At 42.7% G+C, this 21,296-nt stretch overlaps 1 protein-coding gene across 1 annotated transcript in view; it reads right to left on the reverse strand.

Moving 5' to 3' along the window:
* Nucleotides 1-21,296, reverse strand: part of LOC104274427 (SET-binding protein-like) — a gene marked incomplete at both ends in the record, with an annotated part of 132,490 nt that overhangs the window by 48,192 nt on the left and 63,002 nt on the right. Inside the window, one exon of the mRNA XM_009870056.1 lies at nucleotides 17,351-17,422. Within this exon, the coding sequence (XP_009868358.1) occupies nucleotides 17,351-17,422 (72 nt within the window). The remainder of the gene's footprint in view (nucleotides 1-17,350; nucleotides 17,423-21,296) is intronic.

The following is a 21,296-nucleotide window of genomic DNA, read 5'->3' on the forward strand; positions in this document are numbered from 1 at the left end:
TAGATGTCCACCTTCTTAAGACAGGTAAAAGCAGGGTGATAATCGCCCCCTTTGTCATCCTGGTTTTCTCCTCCATACGCTTCCTCATAGCCCTGAATTTAAATTACTTTCCTCATCCTTTGACACCAGTTATTTTTGGTTATTCATTCAAATACTGTAGCTTCCATTTGGATTATCTCACTCTTTTGACAGGTTATTCAAAATGTGCTTGGCTGCCTTATCCCTGGTGCTCAAAGAACACGCCACATACTCTGACCTTTTGCAACATGCAAGAGGTCTATATTTCACAACCCCACTACTCATCAGTAGGAATGGGGAAACCTAATGGCTTCCTGCAAGAATGCTATTTTTATAGAGATAAAGGGAAAAACAATCTAATAAAAGTACCGTCTTAGAGTGCAGCCATCATTTTCTTCTAACAAAAAATTCATTTCTGCTGGAAAGACAAATCAAGTCAGCCTCACGGACTTTTTTTTCTTCTTCTTCTGCTTTCCTACTGAACAAAACTAGCTGCGGGGCAAATAAAGTGCTAATTTTCAGGGGGCTGGAATTTGGAAAGGAGCAGACGTTTATAAAGACTCATTCTTAAGCAGAGGTAGTGGCATGCACCTTTAACGTTTGGATGCCAACCTGTCAGCAAGTGACTTCAACACTGCCTTTATCTCTCCTCTTTTCTATTTATACATTACACAAAGCTATTTTTTCCTGGGTTTAATTGCACATCAAAAGACCGACTGAATGGATCGGTTTGGGAGGTTGCTGATAGCAACACTGGGGAATCCTGCAAATGCAGGTCTAAAATTTCAGTTCTTTCCAGTTGTATATTAGCTAATATGGGGAAAGCCAGTGAAATGCTTAGAGAGTAAAAAGCACCCTGGCTGTGCTTCTATTATTTGCAAGTTCAAGCTGGACATAGAGAAGATTAAATAACTATTTATTATATTAACTGGTTCCCACATATTTCCTACCAAAGGAGATACCAATGACGTTGTTTATTTCAGTCTTTCAGAGACATAATGACAGATCTTTGAAGACATTCAGGTGTCTCAGAGTCCATGAATATGTCCTTAAAAATGGAGTATAGCATCCTATTCATTCATCGATGTATAAACCATGTCTCCCAGTTACCCTTAGGCCAAATATATTCACTTTGGCAAATATGGATTCTGAAGGACTGTTCCAGGATTACAGAAACACAAAAATCACAACAGGAAAATTGATTAAATTGAACACTTTATCAGACTGTTTAACTGTCTTGGTAAGTGAATAGGAATGACTACACTTCCATATTCCCATTGTAATAGAGATGTGATCACTGAAAAAATCCACTTTGCCAGCACTAAGCCCATCTCCTCCAAGCCTTATGCACAAGAAAGGCAAACAAGCACAACTCCAGTCTAAGTTGCACAGCCTTTTTGACACATTGACTTGATTATTTTCGTCTACTTCCCAAGGCTTTCCAGTTATATTGACTTAGCTTCTCTCAGATGAAACCTCTGGCAGAGCTGCTGGTATTTCAAGATCCTTAAAACTTAGTCCTTTGAATGTCTCAATGTCAATTATTGCTTATTTATGAAAGGAAGGGAAAAGCAAAACACACCAACCCAGGCTCAGGAAATAATGAATAGACAGAGTTCTACATTCATAAATAAAACAACAAACTTCCTATATCTCTTACATAATCTTGAAGGGTTGTTTTGTTTTAAAACCAGCAGTATTTTAGTAGATCTTTTTGTTCTATTACTGTCGCACTACTTTTAAGTGGGAGAAGTACTTGACAAGTGTATCTTCAGTAATAACAACTGTAGCTTTTATTGACTTTTTTTTGAAAATACTGAGCTAACTCAGAATTACTGAGCTCAACAGCACTTGTGTGCATACACTGAAACAGTCTGTGACTGGTACGCACCGCATGAGAATTTATTTAATGTTAAACCCAACAGAAGTTGACGGCCAAACCTAGAGAAACTTAAAAGCTGTGGGAAAACCTTTTCCCTCTCCAGGCTGGACATAATCCACCTCTGGGCTTTATTCCACTGCACAAGTACAAGTATAATTTCCCATAATAATGTATAATTATGGTGCATAAATTTGTAATAGGGACACTTTCCTCAAGCTGTTTCTGTTTACTTGCAGAAACGTGACTTTTAGAAGACCATGGCCATATAAGAAGATAGATCCAGGACTGGGTTGAGGTGGCAGAGCAGCAAGATGGCTCAGTCCTGATTGCCAGTGCTTCCTCACTCCACACAGCTCTGCCCAGGCCAGTCCCATGAGGAATGCCTCCCCACAGCTTGAGAGAATATACCTGTCTGCACATCCAGCAAACTAATTACATGGAGCCAGATCTCAATGGAAATAATAATAATAATAAGAATTAGAATGTTCCAAACAGTACTCATCTGGGAATCTCAATTAGCTTCACAAACAGTAATTAATTTAGCTTCTTAACTCTCTGAAACATAGAGAATTACTAATCTTCCCATTTTATGGATGGGGATATACACATGCCAGAACGTCTACAAGACAGTAGCTGGAGTTACACAGCAGGTCTTCTCATGGCCTGTTCCCTACCTTGTGCTGTCTCCCATCATGTAAGCTGGAATATACTCCCTTTCCTTGTGAGCAAAACTATATTCTGCTGTTTTGGACCAAAGAAGAAATGTCTCCAAAATCACCTAAAGTTTAAGATAACAAAAGCCTGCAGTGCTCAGCACAAGACCTGAATTAAATACCTATTTGGTGTCCCCTGCGCTGTGCCAGAAAATGCATCTGGACTGGAACCCACTGGATTTGACTTAGTAACCCAAAAGTGAAGTTGCCCTAACGAGGGTGATGATAAATTTGGCTTTATTTCTTCTGCTGAATACTGATATTACTCAGCAGGTGACCCTGTAAAAAAGTCAAATTAAGCACAAGGAAAGAGACTTGCCTGCCTTTGACCTTAGATGCAGGGCATGAAGTGTCAGGGCTCCGAGGGCAGCACTCCAACAGAGCGAGATAACGGGTCTGTCCCTAAAATAAACACCAAGCTGTCCATTCCAAAGAAGCCAATTCTAGCTTTATAATCCCTTTGCCATTTTAAATCTCCAGATGAGTTATTATATTGCAGCACATACACAATTAGTACGTCATGATCCCTCAATAGTACTCTGTAAGTATATAGAGGATAGGGAGGAATAAAGAAAACAGTTAATGACGTTGATGACGTTGATGCTAATTTTAACTGACCTTGACTTGCCTGCTTTCTGAAAAGGAGAATCTTCGGGTATCATCAAAATATTAAAGAAGTTTGGTTTAGTTGAGGGTTAACTGAATACTGTATGGGCTTAGTAACTGTTGAATTACTAGCTGTTCCACCAATGTTCACAAATAACTTGTCTTTGAACACAAGGCTGTTCTACAGGTAAGACAGGAGGTAGGAGATGTTCTCATCTATTTTTAACTTGGTCACAAAGTAGGTTTGTGACTTGGAAAAAAATTATTTTTCATTTTTTCTCAGTTTACCACAAAAAAAAGCAAGCCTTGCAGCCAGTGTCCATGGCAGCTGTGCTGCAGTGAATACAAAGTAGATGAAAAAATATTACTGCTGGACTGTGTACCGGGAGATTTCAGACGCACTCACGTTTTGCATCAGTATGGAGAACTGCATAAACTGCCAGGCAATGGGAAATGAGGTTCATTGCAGTGACACCGCTGGAAAAAAAGGAACCACGGCCCAGTGTGATCATTTCCTAAAGCCAAAGCCTGCTTTAATTTCCCAATTTAGGGCTACTAAACAGTTCTCCCACAAACTCTCTTTGCCACATTTTTCTGATGTGAGCCAGCAGCTCTTCTGCTTTATGTCTATTTGTGGCCAACATGAACTATGAGGGCTGAAAACATGTCCAGAGGATCTTTTACAATTCCTGGTGACGAGGAGGGCTGTGAGCAGCAAAGTGTGTCACATCTATGTGTCAGCTGCAAAGCTGAAACCGATAGCAGGGTATGAAGAGAGAGCTGATAGCCTCACCTCTAGCTGATACTTCATGTGGCAGATTATGTTTCTGGGGACTCATTTGCCTGCCCCATAGATAGTTAAAAACGAGCCCTGCTGCACCCTGGTGAGGATGTACTCATGTTATCTCAGCAGCTGCCTAGGATCTAAAGGCCAGGTACATCATTAAACCAGGTAGACAAGAAGGCCCTGCACAAACTATCTGCTGCTCATCAGTGCTTATATGCTCACAGTCCTGTGTTGGGCAGGCTGGTACTATTATGGCTTTGTTATTGCTCCCTGCTTGCAGTGATCTCCAATCTCCTGTACCCAAGCTGGGAGACCACCAAAACCACAATATGTTTGGGAGCAAGTCTGGTATGTACAAAGTGCAACACCACTGGGGCTTTAGAGATGGCAGTTACTGCTACAGGAGGACGAAAGGAAGGAGAAGACATTACACACCTTGGAGGTGTAGCCAACTCTTGGCATCTCATATAGGAGGACAGAGGAAATGTCATCCAACCCTCCTGAGACCAGATGTCAGTGCTAGGGAAGGGAACTGAAGAAGATTTTAAAATATCTGAAAGATATCACAGTGGCTTACATTCATGTTTTCAGTCAGGCACATGCATTCCTTAAATGCCCATGATTAGCCCTTTCCCCCAATTAGCAGGAAAAAAATAATCACAGCTCTTGTGCTAAGTGGCTCTGCAGACACTCATTAATTTCCATGGACTTGAATGTAAACAGGAATGAAAAACTCCCTCTAACTTTCCAGGGAGACTTGCTTCGTGTGCACATGTCCTTGTGTGCCTTCACCATCTGGAGAGATATGAGGTTCCTCTTTTGCTCCGAGACAAAAGCGATCTGCTTCAGAGACACCATCCCCAGCAGAACCCAACTGTTCACTCCTTGAGAAGCTGCTTGGCTTCTTGGGAGGGTTTTTTTGTCTTTTAAACTCAGTGGAAGAAGGGGAAGAGGAGGATCATCTTTGCATTCATGGGGTAATTGGGAATAATAGCAGCATCTGTTGCTCCTAAGAAACTCATCACGCATTGGAGATATCCTGACCCAGCTGGAAGCGAGCACAAGGAGAGGTTTTGGTCCTAGCTCAGGGAAAAGAGAAAGCAGAAGAAAAAAAAAATAAATAAAAAAAAAAGAGAGAGAATCTCTGAAAATGAACATTCAGCATAAATAAAGCCTATCAGTCCAGGCAAGAGGCTGAAGCACAACTGCACTAAACAAGTCACGGTGGAATCAGCAATTGGCAAAGTAATTGGCATTATTACAGCTGATGGAAAATTTTTGATGCCACCCATGTTCACTTTTGAAACACTACTCAGATATTTAATTGGCTAGGTTCTCATGTAGCTGATTGCTCTTTTAATTTTTTTCCTCTTTAGAGTGTATAAGGTTTGTAGCTACAGATAGAAATTTTGGGATGCGCTTCCCTGGCTCCATCCACCAGCCACAAGAAATAGCTCTGACCTGGGAAGTTCACTCATTTCAACCTCTGTGTTCCCCTAGTTGTTTGCAAGCTCAGATCTAGCAGTACTGAACAGCTCTATGTTTGCAGCACCTAAAATACTATGAGTTAAACACGGGGATGAAAACTGCATTTGGTGATGACACGAAAGGGTGGTTTCAGTGTGTTTGTAACTAAATGTTCATGTGAGCACCCTCTGGTATATTTCTCACACTGGCTGATAAAAAGTTCATCACGGCTGAGTGGCTGTGCTCAGAAAACACCTCTCCTTCAGCTTGCTGGACAATACGGCCAAAGTGTCCTTGTCCTTTGATCTGAGCACTTTTCCAGAAAACCGACTGTCCCCCATAGGTCAGGCCATGCATGGACAGGGAGAGTTCAGCTAGAGGCTTCAAAGTCTTTTCCTACTTTTCTTTTTTTTCTCCTTAAAAAAAACCAAAAACAACCTCACAAAATTATGTTTTTTGAAAACCTCCCAAAATGGTTAATCTGTAAGGAGGAATCAGGTTCTTCAGGTGTATGAAAATGGGAAACGATACTTTTTTAAGCTTTCATCAGAAAGAGCAGCTTGGCTCTGAAGCCAAGAAGAGAAAGACTGAACTCAAGCTGACTTCAAAGCAAATTTGAGACCAGAGGAAGATAAACAGGCAAGTTCAACACAGGGAAGGTCAGCTCTTGCCTCCGCTGTGCCAAACAGGACTTACAGAAAATCCCACTAGAAAGAACCAACTGGCTACGACCAGTGATAAAAATGGAAGGAAAACACAGCTAGCCTCATGCTATTTGTTTAATTTACCAAGCTGAATATTCTCCCTTCTGGTTATCACTTCTGAGTGCTTGACTATTTCAGAGAAAGAGCAATCCAGTGCCCCAGGAAGCCAATGGGGAGCTGCACACTCCCTTCATCCTAGTTTGGTGCAAGCTTTTGATTCACACCTTGTTGGAGGCTGTCTACAAACGGGGTAAAGCCTCCCGTTGGAGATGTGGTGGGCTCCCAGGATGGGAATTTAAGATGTCCAAGGTCTGTTCCCAGCAGTGTTGCTCTGTGGCCATGACGAAACCACCTTATTAGTGCTTTTTCTGTTCTCTGAAATAGGCATAACATCTTGCCCTACTTTGTGAGATGCCAAGATTCACACGCGCAAAGCCTGACATAAAAACTAAGTATTGTCTCATAAAGCAAGATGAAGCTATAAAAAGAAGCCAAGGCAATGTGGGTACCATCAAAATTCTGACACTGAGTGTTAGAAGTGGCTTAAATTTGCTGCTGTACTCTCACTGGTCCCTTTTATTAAGCATGGGGAAATATTTCCTTGCAGATAAACATTGTGATGTGGTAAACATCCAGAACTTAATGAAGTCCATTATAATTGATGAAAATGTAGCTTTCACTAGTTTATGAATGCCTTATTCATACACGTTTTAAAAAAATAAAAATCCAGAAAGAATCTTTTCCCTAAGCAAATGCCAAGTGAGAGAGTAAACAACTTCTACTAATACACCTTCATCTCTTCTCCAAGGCTGCCTCACATTGCAAAGGAAAGGCTCTTGTTACACATCTACCAGCTTCTGTCCACAGTCCTTTTGCAAACCTCTCCCACTGTGATCCACCACCACCCCAGTAACTGCTGGCCACAGCTGGGTGTGTCAATAGGCACTGTGAAGCCTTTTCCCACTTCTGCCTGCCTCTGCCAACCCTTCACCTCTTGTCTTCACCTTTTAATGTCATACAGTGTCTCTTTTAATGTAATATAGTCTTTGGGCCTAGAACAATAATATATTTGCTTTATGATGCTCCTCTATCCCTGAGTTCTTTATGGACTACCACAATATCATCCTCTTAACTATGGACATAGTGCTGATTAAAGGGGTCACACTAGCAGTGAAGGAATCTATAACATCTTTATTTGTTTGCAGGAAGAATACACAGGGAGTTCAAGTTTTTGTCTCCGGATTTGGTCTCTTCATGCTTTGATCCTGATCACCTTTGAGAATAAAAGGGAAATTGAGCTCTTAAATGTGATTTGGTCACTTGTGTTTTGGCTAACGCCATTCATAAAAAGATCTGTTTCTTTGTCATGTAGGACAAGGCTGAGATCACAGTGTTGCAATAGGAGCAGCACAAAAAATGTATCTCTTTAACTGAGAAATATTATTAAAAAAAATGTTAACCATGTAAATAAATGGGTGGCTATTGAGTTTTAACAAAACACTCTATTTTGTTGCTCGTTCATGAAGAGGAATGAGAAGAAACTGTCATGAGGTTTCTACAATTTATTACTTTTTTTTTTTTTAATAGAGAGTTACACATTGTTGTATTTCAGCACCACAAACACCTGCTGACAGTATGATTGCAAAACAGGACATTCTTGAGGCTCTAAGAAAATGGGCATGAAAAACGAGAATCCAGTTATCACGTCAAATATCTGAAGACTATGGATCTGTGTGTGTTTTTTTTTCTCTGACTTTTAAAAGCATCACATCCTCAGACAAGTAGAAGGTTGACAGAAGCACTCTGAAATGAGGAAGCTGCCTGTACTGGACACATCATTTTGGTGGCCTCTTGACTCTTACACTAATTTTTATTTAATTTGGTGTTATTACAAGACAGTTGCAGAGGATTTTAAAGTCACCTCTGAACTTAAATGACCTCTGAACTTCAATGATGGCATTTTGGGTCACTTTATCTACAAGACGAGATAAGAGTAGAAATGACCATTCACTCACCATCCAATGGAAAAAAAAATAATGACATCATTTGTGGCTTCAGTTGAAGCAGCTGAAGCTGCTGAAGCTGTATAAAGAAGAGGTGGTACTGCTGGAAGGAGAGATGTTTTGAAGAGTGTGCAACCATGGCATCACCTCCTTTTGTTGATAGCTCACAGACACAGATGACAACAACTTCAGATCTAACTCCACGTTCTTGAAAAGCAGCAACCCTGAGAAACCCTAAGTCACACCTACTCCCGTCTGTCTGATTTTTTTGTTTCATTCTTCTGAATGAGTGTAGAAACATCATTTTTGACATGAAGTTGGGTCTTAGGAAATGCCAGTAGATAAAGAGCCTTGCATTGCATTTTCCCTGCAGCTTGGACTGCCCTGAGCATGTCAAACCTGACCTTCATTCCTTCCAGTAAGAGATAACACACTGTTCTTGTTCCTCACACAGACTTTCTAAGGCATTGTCTTGAGTTTCATATCCCAGGTGCTAAATGACCTGCCACGCAAGAGATAAGCTGAAGCTCTCAAATGAAGAATGAGGCTGATAAATTTGCTCCTTGGAAGCAAAGGGACCTCTGACGGTGTGAGTAAGGGTAATCTGGAAGTTAGAATTAAACTGGTAACATCCTCAAGCACAATCTCTAGGTAGACACCCTGCAGCACGCGTGCACCCCGCTGAGGAGAGGACCTTGGCCGCCCTCAGTCATGTTCTTCCATATGCTGTGTGAAGTTTCTCAGATCCTGCAGGAGGGCTGAGTGTGTGACCATGTTAGCAGAGTGAGTCACATGAGGTACAGATGGCTCCATGTCAGGAGCCACATGGGCTGGTGTGCTGCTCCTCCTTCTGCCACACAGCAAGAAAGGGTCCTATGACAGGAGTGACCTAAACAAAAAGGAGCTGCTTGGTTTCCTTGCAGTGATTTCAGTGGGCTTTGTGCAAGGGGCTCTTTGTTACTCCCAGCCTGCTCTGTTCAGACCTGCTCAAAGGCTAGTTGTTATTCTTCTGCTTGATACTGCCTGTGGGCACTGTGAGTCCTGACAACACTGAATGAGAGATGACGCCACCTTCCCAAGGAGAGGTGAAGACAGTACCATTTATCCTGGTTCCCTCTTCCTAAGACACATGTAAGGAAAGACATTTTCCTCCCTCATAAGTCTCTTATGAACTCCTTCCAGCCATCTGAGGCTCCTGCTTTTATGCTTCTGTCCTGTACTCCTTCTCAGATATGGCGGCATGACGCAGTCATTCCCTTCTCCCAAAAGCCTACATCTCCTCAGTCATCCTCACCAAGGATAAGCTCTGCTCACATCCAGCTTACTTTCTCCCCAGCACTTTTATTACTGAAGTAGAACCATTATTAAAGAAACAGGAACATCCTATAATGCAGCCATTGCTCAAATACAAGAGACCAGAACTATAGTATTTCTACATGAACAATACTGTGCTAACTAATTCTGGTAGCACATAGACAAAATACTGATTTAATTTATTTGGATCCAGTAAAATCTGAAAAGAGCTTATAGAAAATCATGTCTATATCTTAGTTAATGAAATTTTGGGCTGCTTCTGGGAAGACTGACAGTTGTAGAACCTATCTGCTAAATTTTATTCACATTGGAAAGCCATTACAGATACAGCAAAGACTGCCAAACATGGAGCAGGGAGTACCACGTTTTCTTCTTCTGAAGGCAACCTCGTAGTATGGAGAAGAGAGCAAAGAACGGATGCTCTTGATGCTTTCAGCACATCTCAATGTTGCAAGACATTTTTTTTAACCAGTATGATAAAGTGAGTCAGAAACGACTTCTGCCAGCAAACTACATGAGACTTTACTAACAATGTTGCTCAAGAGCAAGGAGAAGGCTACCAGAGGTGTTGTGTTATCCACGAAGAGTCCATCCCACTCTTCCCATGAGGAAGAGCTCACCAGGGGCGTTGATTGTTTGGCCAGCCAGGACGCTCTGCTGCATCCTTAGAGGGCCTGATGCAGCTTGATTTTGCTGTCACTCTTTGCAGGTGGTTTGCTACACCCAGAAACCACAGAAGGCTGCAATTAAATTATACACACCATATTTGCAAGTCTCCTGTACCCTGATATCCGTGTGTTTAGGTTCATGCTCATTATTACACATGGAAGGAGGGTGTGCAGGAACCACTGGTCCCTGATGAATAGCACGTAGTGATTTTCAAGGTAGCTGCTCTGCAAACAAAAGCCAGGGTTCTAGCAAGTAATGCCTGCAAAGTTTGATCCCTTGATTTCTGCTGTGTGGATCAATATTAACAGTAATATCATGTTTCCAGGGCATACTCAACTGACAGAACTATTGATTATTCGGTATGTAGCAGTGCACTGATACTTGATAGCAAACTGGGACACCAAAACAATGAATGTGCAGTAGTTAACAACACAGGGCACTGAGTTTCAGTGACACAACTGGAATATCACTGCCTTTGTCAAAAATGGAACATCTTTAACATGCCAAAAATGCGATTTCTTTATCTGACTTGCAGAAATACCTGGAGAAAATACCTTCTTCACTAAAACCTGCAGATTAAGGTCATGTTTCCAAATATGTGCCAAATTCAGTCAATACTTTCATCCCCATTGTGGCCGAATATTTGAGGTATTCCTGAAGGGAAAACATTTTGTTTGATATGTTGAAACATATTATATCAGATCACCTTGGCACAAACAGATTTTAGTGACAGAAAAGCTAATGAAACATTACACTTTGGTTGCAGTAGTCAAGTCAAAGTTATTTTTTTCACTGATGTTTTTGATGCAGTGTGAAAAAGTGCATGTATATGTGTATGTATATGTATATGTATGTGTATGCGTATGCGTATGTGTATGTGTATGTGTATGTGTATGTGTATGTTAGCCCGGAGAAGAGGAGGTGAACTCAACATTTTCTTTATCAAACAAAGGGTTTGCTTACATTTGAAAGACATAATACTAAATCCTTCCATGAGATGTTTTATTATATCTATTTCTACAGTTGTGTCCTATGGACATATTTAACTATCAACCACCAAACCATTAAAAGGAAATTATATACTATAACAACCTTATAGCTGGAACCTATTGAAAAAAAGAACCTCCTTACAGCAAGGGAGGAAGAAATACTTTATCTGAAGAAAAATAACTGGTGGCACTCACTGTTCCAGGAAAGAACACCTCAATGACTTAATACTCTTTTTATCCGAGCTCAGAGAGGCAGGGGAGGTAACTAGTAAATATGAAGAAAATGCACCTGTACTATACATAGCCTTTTCCTGGGATTATGTACCCTTTTCTCTGCTACCAGTGTGTTGAAACCTGTAGGTTTGCTGCTTTAGCAACCCTCTATGATTTGGAGAGGTCAGGATTAGAACACAAGTCGTACCAGGAAAGGCTGAGGGATCTGGGGCTGTTTAGCCCGGAGAAGAGGAGATTGAGGGGACATCTCATTGCTCTCTACAACTACCTGAAAGGAGGTTGTAGAGAGGTGGGGGTTGGTCTGTTCTCCCTAGTGGAGAGTGACAGGACGAGGGGAAATGGATTTAAATTGCACCAGGGGAGGTTCAGGTTGGATATTAGGAAGAATTTCTATACTGAGATGGTTGTCAACCATTAGAACAGGCTGCCCAGGGAGGGTGTTGAGTCACTGTCCCTGGAGGTGTTTAAGAGACGGGTGGATGTTGCATTGGGGGACATAGTTTAGTAGGTTGATAGAGCTGGGACAAATGCTGGACTCAATGATCTTCGAGGTCTCTTCCAGCTGAAACTATTCTATGATTCTATGATAAAAGGAGGTCAAATCAGCCTCTGATGGTGGCTTCCCTCTGCTATTGCTGACAAATGGAGTTGAGGATGATGGAGTCCCATTTCTCTGTTGAGCCTGAGCCTCTTCAGCCACTAGTAAATAAAATCTGCCCAGAAATACTCCCAGGCATTGAGGCCAACTGGCACGGAACAGTTTGTATCTCTGCTCACAACCATGTCTTAACTTCCCTAATGCAGCAGCTAAATACAAAAACTCACTGGGATGAACCCTGATCCATGCTTAGGAATGATTTAGGAGCATGCTAGTTGTCATGGCCCAAAACTGTGCCAAGGATCGGTTTAGTAGTTTTGAGTATACCCAGTCACACTCCTGTGAACACTCTCGGACACTGCCTTACTTGCTTAAGACAGATGCAGCCTAAGACATTGGTCTGACATACATCCTTCTTCCTCTTTTCCTGATGAAGATTATCTCTTTCCAGCCAGGGAAGGGAATTGTATGGCTCTAAATTTGGTTATAACAATTAGCTTTTTCTGGTTCATGAGATCACTCCTACTCAGTGAGAAACTGAGATTGCTGTTCTCTACCATCACAAAATAATTGCAAAGAACCAGATGCTATGTGTTTAAAACAGCAAAGATGTTATACATGGGCAGCTTAACTTCATAAACAAACCACTGCCCTGTTTTTCCCACTCTACACCATCATCATATTCCTGATACTACATCTTCAGCATCTGCAGCTTTGAATGGTATTCCTCATATGCTCCAGCCATGTTACGCTGGAAGACCATAAGATGTCCCATAGGAACTTCTGTGCTGCAATGCTGCTCAAGGTAAAGCATGTCTGTTTTCATGGGCCTCTCTGAGCTACAGGAAGCTGAAAACAACGTCTTTAAGAAGAATTGACTGTATTAGAGCAGGAACCATGTGGCAGAAAGCACAGAAAGATTAAAGCAGTCCCACAGCAAGAGTGACGATCTTAGTAAGGTGTTGTCCAAATCTGGGCACCCTCCTACACCTCACAGGGATCCAAGCACTACAAGGCATCAGAGGGAGGCAGATCCACCTACACTCTCTTCACCACAGACACCACAAAGACTTCTCAGTGGGAAGGTTTCAAAGCTGCCATCATAGAATCATAGAATGGTTAAGGTTGGAAGAGAACTTGAAGATCACCTAGTTCCAACCCCCCTGCTGTGGGCAGGGACACCTTTCTCCCACTAGACCAACTTGCTCAGAAGCTCTTACTTTGAGATGGGGGCCATTCAGAGAGAGTCATCCCTTTGAACAGTTTTACTTGCTATACTTGCAGTGCTCATCTGTGAGCATTACCTGGGCAGCACCTGAATCGTGGTTTGCTTGGGAAGGAAGTACTTTATCTTATTGACTTGTCTATATTTTGGCAATGGCACTTTCTTGGCAAACAGACAGCACCAAGGCTGCCATCCACCCTTTACAGTGTCTGCTTTTCCCAGATAAAAGATGGCAGAGACTTCTGTGCCTCCTCTCATCTCCTGTTTGGCCACTTCTGCGGCCCTGGCAGCTGCAGCTAAAAGCACCATGTGGGCTCAAGGACTCAACATTTCATAGTGGCTGCCTGTCTCAGGAAGCTATAATGCCAGGAGGATGGCAGACGACTTCATGCCAGCAGAATCTAATATCCTATGATCCTATGATCTAGTGCAAAAAGCAGAAGGAGTGGGAAGCCCAGCAGGCACCTGATTGAAGAGGCTGGGGGAGATAAGAGGAGACAGTGTCCTGCTGTGCATTTCCTCCACCTCCATAACCTTCTCATTTTCAAAGAGTTTCTATCGAGCTATGGCAGCTTTTGTTCTCCAGACTTGGTGCATCAGCATCCCCGTCACACTGACAGCAGCTTGGGTTTCACACACAGCCAGCCCTTCTCCCTCATCCTTTTAGGAAAATGAGCAGCTCACGTGGCTTCAAGAGGAATCATAATTCATACAACTTGGATACCCCTGTGCTAACCATGTACAGGTCTGTGCTACATACTCCACAATGAGCATGGGCTCCCTGGGCATGTGCTCATGTTCAGATGGTCCCAAATTCACCTACATCAGAGTTTAAAAATATGTACCTGTCCTTCCTTCCTTCCGAAAGTGGCACCAGCAGCCAGATCAAACTTTGGCAAAACCACTACCATCATGCATAGTCAACAATGAATTAGCATTCCTTTACGCCCAATTATCAAGGAGGCTGAAGATCCATATTGGTAATTAAGATAAAAAGGAGGGTAATTTAAACCTACAGCAAAGTTGAAAGAGTAATCCTGCCCAGGCAAGATCAATGTAAAAGTTGTTCTTGTTTTATACTATAAAAAGAGAAATGCTGTCAGGGCTGTGCATTTTTTAAAATTTGGTTTGTAGGTTTTTTTGTTTTTTGCTTTCCCTAAACAGGGTTGAAATAGTTTTAAGCATTACTGCTATTCTCTGCAAAAAAGTCCCTGTGAATGCTTCCCTTCATAGTCAGGTATCCGTATCCACCGTGTGTGCACCTTCGATTTGGGGACCGCAGCTCCCGTGTGGTCCAAGGACTTAGGGTCCATTTTGTGTAGACGTTTCTGCCAAAATGGGGTTATTACTGATAGGAAATATTACAAGGTCATCCAGAGCCTTGATAGAAACAGGAGAGTAGGAGAATGTTAAGGAGAAACTGTAAGCTGTAATATCCAACTGTAGCTGGCAAACCCAAATGTATTTGGATTGCCTACTCCAGTACTTCACTTCAAATGATTATCCTGGCCCTTGTGGTTAACCACCTGAATATACCAAAGAAGGATATTCACAGGAAGGATCTCATGATAAAAAGGCTATTCCTGGACCTCTTTCCATCACATCATAATCTGTCCACTAATATGGCTTGAGATCTCAGCTGATCAAAAGGTCATAAGATGCTGCTGCTAAGTATCACTCTGTCTCTGCTCAGCCAAAGGCATTTTTACTCCCTGCAGCAGACAGTGGAATGCAATAGCAAAGCCTTCAAATCTGTTTGTATAATAGATGAAGTCTTTGCTATATGGCATTTATTTTCCTTCAGGGAAGTGACACCTGGTAAATAAATCTCTAGTTCCAAGCAAATTTAAATAAAACAAAAGCAAATCCTACCCCTGCACATGGTAAATATATAACTGCAGAGAATATAAGAGTTCCGACTCTGCCATCATTTCCTTTGTTACAAAAGCAATGAAGTGCTGACTGCCCTCAAATTCTGCCAAAATCAAGGGAGCCCAAATCTTGGAGCACATTACAAAAAGCATGGTGACAACACAGGAGACACTAAATGATACATCACTCAATTTGACTAATGGTATGGTAAAAATATTTTTTTTTCTTTAAGTCAGCAAAAGAAGTAAAAACAAAAGAAAGGAAGCTTATTAGCATATCAGTACGAATAATGAAGTGAAAATGAGGGGCAACCTAGTAAACAGGGTGATGTGTTTCCCAGTGAATAACACTAGGGTGTACAATTTTCAAAGATCTTGGAATGGATAAAATACCAAACCACATCCTACCCAACAACACCACATTGTCCAGCTGGTCACTGCTGTACCATGGTGTGCTGGTGGCTGTGGGTCCATCAGTCCTGCACCGTGCCCACCTCTGGATGCCAGCCATTCCCTTCAGCACCGACTGCAGCCCCTTCCCTGGATATCCTGCATCCAAGCAGCTCAGCAGGGGTAAAATCACAGATGTCTGCCCAAAACCACAGGGAGAGAGGGTACCACTGCCAACATTGACCTACCAACCTGAAGCTCTCGTCTAGCAGGTCTGCAGAGACAGTTTCTGTGAGCATTTCCATTGGAAAAAGCACTGGTTTGTGTCTCCGGCACACCTGAAGAGTTGTTACAACCAAATTAAACCCCTTAGCATTTCCCAGACTGCTCTGGCTCTCCAGATGCAGAGCTCTACCCCAAGGCCAACAGACAGTTTCTTTAACTGCAGCTGGCAGTCATTTTGCTCCTCTCCATGCTTTCAAAGCTGAGCCATCAAAGATTAGCAGAAAAAAAATCATGACTATTTTTCCCTAAGAAGCAGCACTGGTAATAGGCTTCAGGAAAAATCCTCCTAAATGCAAGTGATAAGCGTAGACTGTGTGAAGGCTGACAGGTCTGATTATAATTATCACTACGAGGGGACCAGCACTAACCTCCCTTCTGGAAGGCAATGACAATTCCTGCAAGGGAACATGCAAGTGAATTATCATAAGCAAAATCACTGCAAGTGGAATTGTCTTTCACTGGGAAACTAAATAAGGGCCTGATTTGGAACAAAAAAACCTCCAAAACCTTGAGCACTTATTAAAGTTTGTCCAAACAGAAAATGGCATTCAATCATATGCTTATGTTTTGCTGACTTCAGGATGGTGGAAGTAAAAGAATGAAGCAGGACACATAAAGTATGGGATGCAGTCATTCATGTAAGAGGGTTTTGGAAATAAAGGATTTCTTCTGAAACCATACTTAGAGAATATGCTCTGCAATATGATATGAGCAGAGAGTACCAGAGAACATGCTGGTCCAGGCGAAGCTAAATAATCAAAACTAAGACAAATTCAGGCATTACTGTACTGGCCTTTCCTCCTTCCTCATATTTTAGTGAGAATACAGGCAAACAGAACCAATACAGAGCTCTTCAAATCACATCTATAGAGTTCCTCAGATTGCATCTAGGCAGTGACAGAAATACTGCAACATTAGCTTTTCCGCAGGGTTTTGAGGTAGATATGGTAGGTAGTAACCCTTCAGGATCATTCTGCCCTAACTTTCTCTGCTTTCTCTGACAGCTTTACATTTTTCTCAGACTGCAGATTGTTTTGGCATTTCTCACTCTATTACCATTGGAAACTCAGAAATAGAGAAACTTGGGCAATCTCTAGGAAGAGGAGCAGTACAGTAGCTTTTTCTTTCTGAACACAGGGAAATAGCTATTATCTTCTTAATAGCAGGCTATAACTGCAGAGGAGATGAAGAGAAGAGCCTCAGAGTCAAAGGCAGTTCTAGGAGCTTCATTCTCATTATATCTCAATGGAGTGAAGCAAATAAATTGCACAAGGAGACATATGGAAGCTCACTACGCAAATGGCCTATTTAAGGCTCTTACTTCCTAATTAGGTCCTGGTGTCAGGAGGTTGGTAACAATTATTCACACATAGATCATTTGGATACAATACAAACTGTTCTAAAACCCAAACCATCATAACGGCATGCATTAAAAAGAAGCCCTATTTAGCTTGATCTTTTTAGACTCTTGCACTTGAAATATCAGTTTCTGTGCTACGCACATTCTAAATTTCATGTTGAACACTGAAATAATGGGATTGGAAGGGGAAGAGGACAAAACAAAGACCTTAACAGCCATAACCCCTTGTTCTTACCTTGTTCACAGATTTCGTCACTGGACTCTGCACAGGGAACCCACACTCTCTTCCCAAATTCTTCATCTGAGTCTGTGGTGTTTCCCAGAGCAAAGAGAAAAGAGAAAACCTTGATTGTGGGAATGACGCTGCAGAAAATGGTCACAAGCATCCAAAGTTTCACTCCACCCTTCTCCATTCCTTTGCGTCCTTCTGCATCCCCACCACCACCTGTCAGCCGGGTCTCTCTGAGCACCCAGTGCTGGGGTTCATCCTTGGTCCCACTCAGTTTTGGATAGCCACCCAGTCTTCCCCTTAATCCACACAGATGCACAGGTTTCTCCTCCTAAGTAGCCCTGCTAGGTGCAGTGGCATCACGGGGCCATCACAGCTTTCCCCCGCAGCCACAGGACACGCAATGAGCTGTGATGGCAGGGAGTGGTGCCATGGATTTCTATGACAACTTGTGTCAGAGAGGCTTGGGAAGAGCAGGAAGGTGTCACAGGATGCCAATAAGCCTGCTTGGTTAAAGAGTCAAAGCAGGGAGCTGAAGCCAAGGATTACCACATTGCGAAACCATTTAAAACAGGGTAAGCACTTGTGATTCAACATTGTGATGGCAGCAAACCTGCTCTGCCCTGTGCTTCAGCACTTCTGGTACAAAACACAGATCTTCCTCTCCCCTTCCTCCCCTCCCACCTCCTGTCCTCTCTTTGTCCACCTCTCCAGCCCTTTGCACAAAGGTGAAATATTTTACATTTTCACCTGTGGTGATGCAGATCAGAGAGTGTTTGCTTAGCTTTGCTTGTCACTGATTTTGCCCAAGGCATCCTTTTAAGCAGCAGCCTGTGCAAAGATAATAGGTGGCACGATTCTCTGTAACTGGAATCAGCAACAAATCAGCCATCTGCCACTCCAGGGGTCTGAGATTAACCCAGCTACTGGACCGTGACTGCAAAGCATTTGCACATTTAGATTACAGAAATGTGAGGTTACTGGTCCAAAAAAAAAATAGAAGACTGGGAGTGGGGAAGGTATGGGGAGGAGTCGAAGATAGCCTTGGAAGAGTCCTCTGGATTAACCCTTCCAGACACAGGTCATCTCAGAATGACCCTAAGCAGACAATGGTTTCATTACGAAGTGTTAAAAGAATGAAGGATTTGAAGGAGGCAACTTGAGATTCATCAGACATCACATTTCAGGAAAATACATCCAAAGATACCTCTCTGAAATAAAGACAAATACATTCAGTAGCCTCGTCAATTCCTTGAAATGCTCCTTGGGGAGTATGACCGTGCTGCCTTATATGGACCACACGGAAAATACTGGAATAACATTTTTGTTCCAAGATGGACAAGATCCATTATATAAGCTCCCTTACTCCAGAACATTTTCAAAATATTAAGCAAATTAGAAAGGCCTGCATTCAGAAATACCACGCCCGAGGAAGGTCTCTTCACTTGCTGCCCTCAGTTTACCTTCACTGAATAACAAATGCCTGTGTACTACTTTGCACATGTGGATGCTGTCAGTCCCTATTAATATTAGTCCATATCTTTGGGATCATCTCTATAAATCTGTTAGGAATCATTATTTGGTAACTGAAGTATCAAGGGGTTTAAACCAGTAAACACCATCCAGCCCCACATCTAAAAGCGTGGCCCATGCTCTGTGCAGGTGTGTGGTGGGTTAGGACAGTTGCCAGGGTCTCCTCTGCTTACTTTGATGTGGCCTTTAATCCCTATTCATGGCATTTTGTTTTTCTAGGTTGGAATCCCATGGTCAGGGATCTCAGGTTAAAAAGGGGAGGTTGTGCCCAGAGAAAGGGGTGCAGCTGCAGCCAGAAGTGTCAGCAAGGACTTCTGTGAAATTCAGGCACGGTCTGCATGGTATGTGCCTTTGGTGAGGATGGTAGCTTTAACACACAGCTCTTTAAGTCCAAAGAGGCAACTGAAAAGCAAACAGTAAGCAGATGCGTGCATACAAAACCATGTATGTACTTTATTCAGGAAGAACAGGTAGGATTGGGTGGAAGGTACAATGGCACACTGATTACTCCAAATTACCTGGCCAAGCCTCTTGTTGGCATTTGCCGAGGGTGAAGAAACCACAGCCCAGCACTGGGCCAAGCACTATGTACCCCTCACTTGCAACGAAGAAAGAAGAGCAAGAAGACACGCTCTGTAAGCCCAAATCAAGCTGTGGCAACCACATGGTTCAAGGCACGCCTGAAAGCTGAGGAAAAGCAAGGGATCAGCTGCTGCAGACATTCTACTCCATACAAAACCTGCTAATATCACCTCAGAAATGAAGGTACTTCCTAGCGGAGTTAATTTGGGACTACACTTTCGATCTTTCACAGAGCAAAGACCCTTAATCTGGGAGGAACCGTGAGAAGAAGAGGGTGAGGAGAGCAGGCTGCATAACACCTTTAAGTATCCCTGAATTCCCCACTACTTATCACAGCATTTCCAAAAGGAATTGCTTGGGCAGAATCAGGTGCTCCAAAACCAGGTTTGTGTCTGAAACCAAAGGTGACGTTTAAAGTGGTTTGGATATATACTAGGGCATGGTTTTCAGGTGAGAGAGAGGTCACAGGGTTCATCTCACACCTGGGACTACAAACTGGGCCAAGCTAACAACCCAACAACCCACACGCTTCTGAGATGAAGCAAGTTAATGAGCCTCTGCTCATGCTTTAGAAAGGTCTCCTTGAACTTGACCTGCTGGCTGTGTGCGTGCTAAAAGCGACATTAAAACAGGATCTGGATCTGTTTTCAAACCCAAAGGCAGAAGTTTTCTTTCTCCAGTCTCCATTTCCTTTAAAGCCAACCTAAATCTTCACATCCAAATGGCAGAACAACCCAGAAAGAAGCATGTGTGTGTAGGGGGGAACATTGCATTCAGCTTCAACTACCAAACCACTACAAGAATGCTTGTGCTGGTAATGATTTTAATAAGTTTTCTTTAAAAAACTCAAAACCCCATTAAAAAAAAGAAAATAAAGTATTTTTATGTACCTTCTCCTAGCCTGTGAATGGAGGGATAGGGTCCCAGTATAGGGTAAAAACCTTTCCTTTCAGACAAATACCACAGCTGATCCTTCGAAAATTAACAAACCTTACGAATTGCTGCCAGAGTTTCAGCCCTATATGATTTTTTTTTTTTTCTGTTCTATCTAGGTAGGCTTTGCAAGAAGGGTTTTTTACAACTGAAGCACCAACACTGCATTAATCAGGCACTCAGCTGAGCCGTGTTGCTGCCTGGAAGTTGCTTCGTACTCCAGCAAATGAGAATTGGAGGGGAACACCGACACAAGCGACGCTGCACCTTGCAGAGATTCGCGTGTCCTACAAGTAACCTTGCATCAGGATACAGAGCCACGAGAGCAGCCTTATGGGTATGGAGAGAGGAGGAGGACAGAGAGGAGGAGTGGAAGGAGTGGCAATAGGAAAACAATTAGAAAACTCCCTGGGAATCAAGTCTTCTCCTCCTCCCTAGGAGATAAAAAAATAAAACAATAGAAAAGCCTGATATGGAGATGGCAGGACAGGCTGAGCCCCTTCCCTGTTTATGATCCTTTACGGAGAGAATCGTAACAGAAACACAGAGACTAGAGACTGGCTAAAAACCCAGAATTTCTGCCCGTTGCCTGCCACACTGCACCAGCCCCGAGGTGCAAGGTGCTGTCCCCCTTCTGCCTTCTCTCTCTACCCCAAGTCCCCCGTTAGGGTCCCCTTTCTTTCCTGCAACCCATCGATATCACTGGGGTTCCTGGGGGAGGAAGATCAAATCTAAAAGGCAGAGGGGAAGCAAGGAGGAGGAAAAACATCCCCGAGCCCGGCCGGCGGCCCCGTGGCCACAGCCATTCTCATTCCCGGCACGTTTCACTGCTCTCCAGCGCAGCCCAGCTTCGAAATATTAGTGCAGCGCAGAGTGCCATTTTCGAGTCACTGCAGCTCCTTCT

Source organism: Apaloderma vittatum, unplaced genomic scaffold (assembly GCF_000703405.1).
Source record: "Apaloderma vittatum isolate BGI_N311 unplaced genomic scaffold, ASM70340v1 scaffold13340, whole genome shotgun sequence".
Classification (NCBI taxonomy): Eukaryota; Metazoa; Chordata; class Aves; order Trogoniformes; family Trogonidae; genus Apaloderma; species Apaloderma vittatum.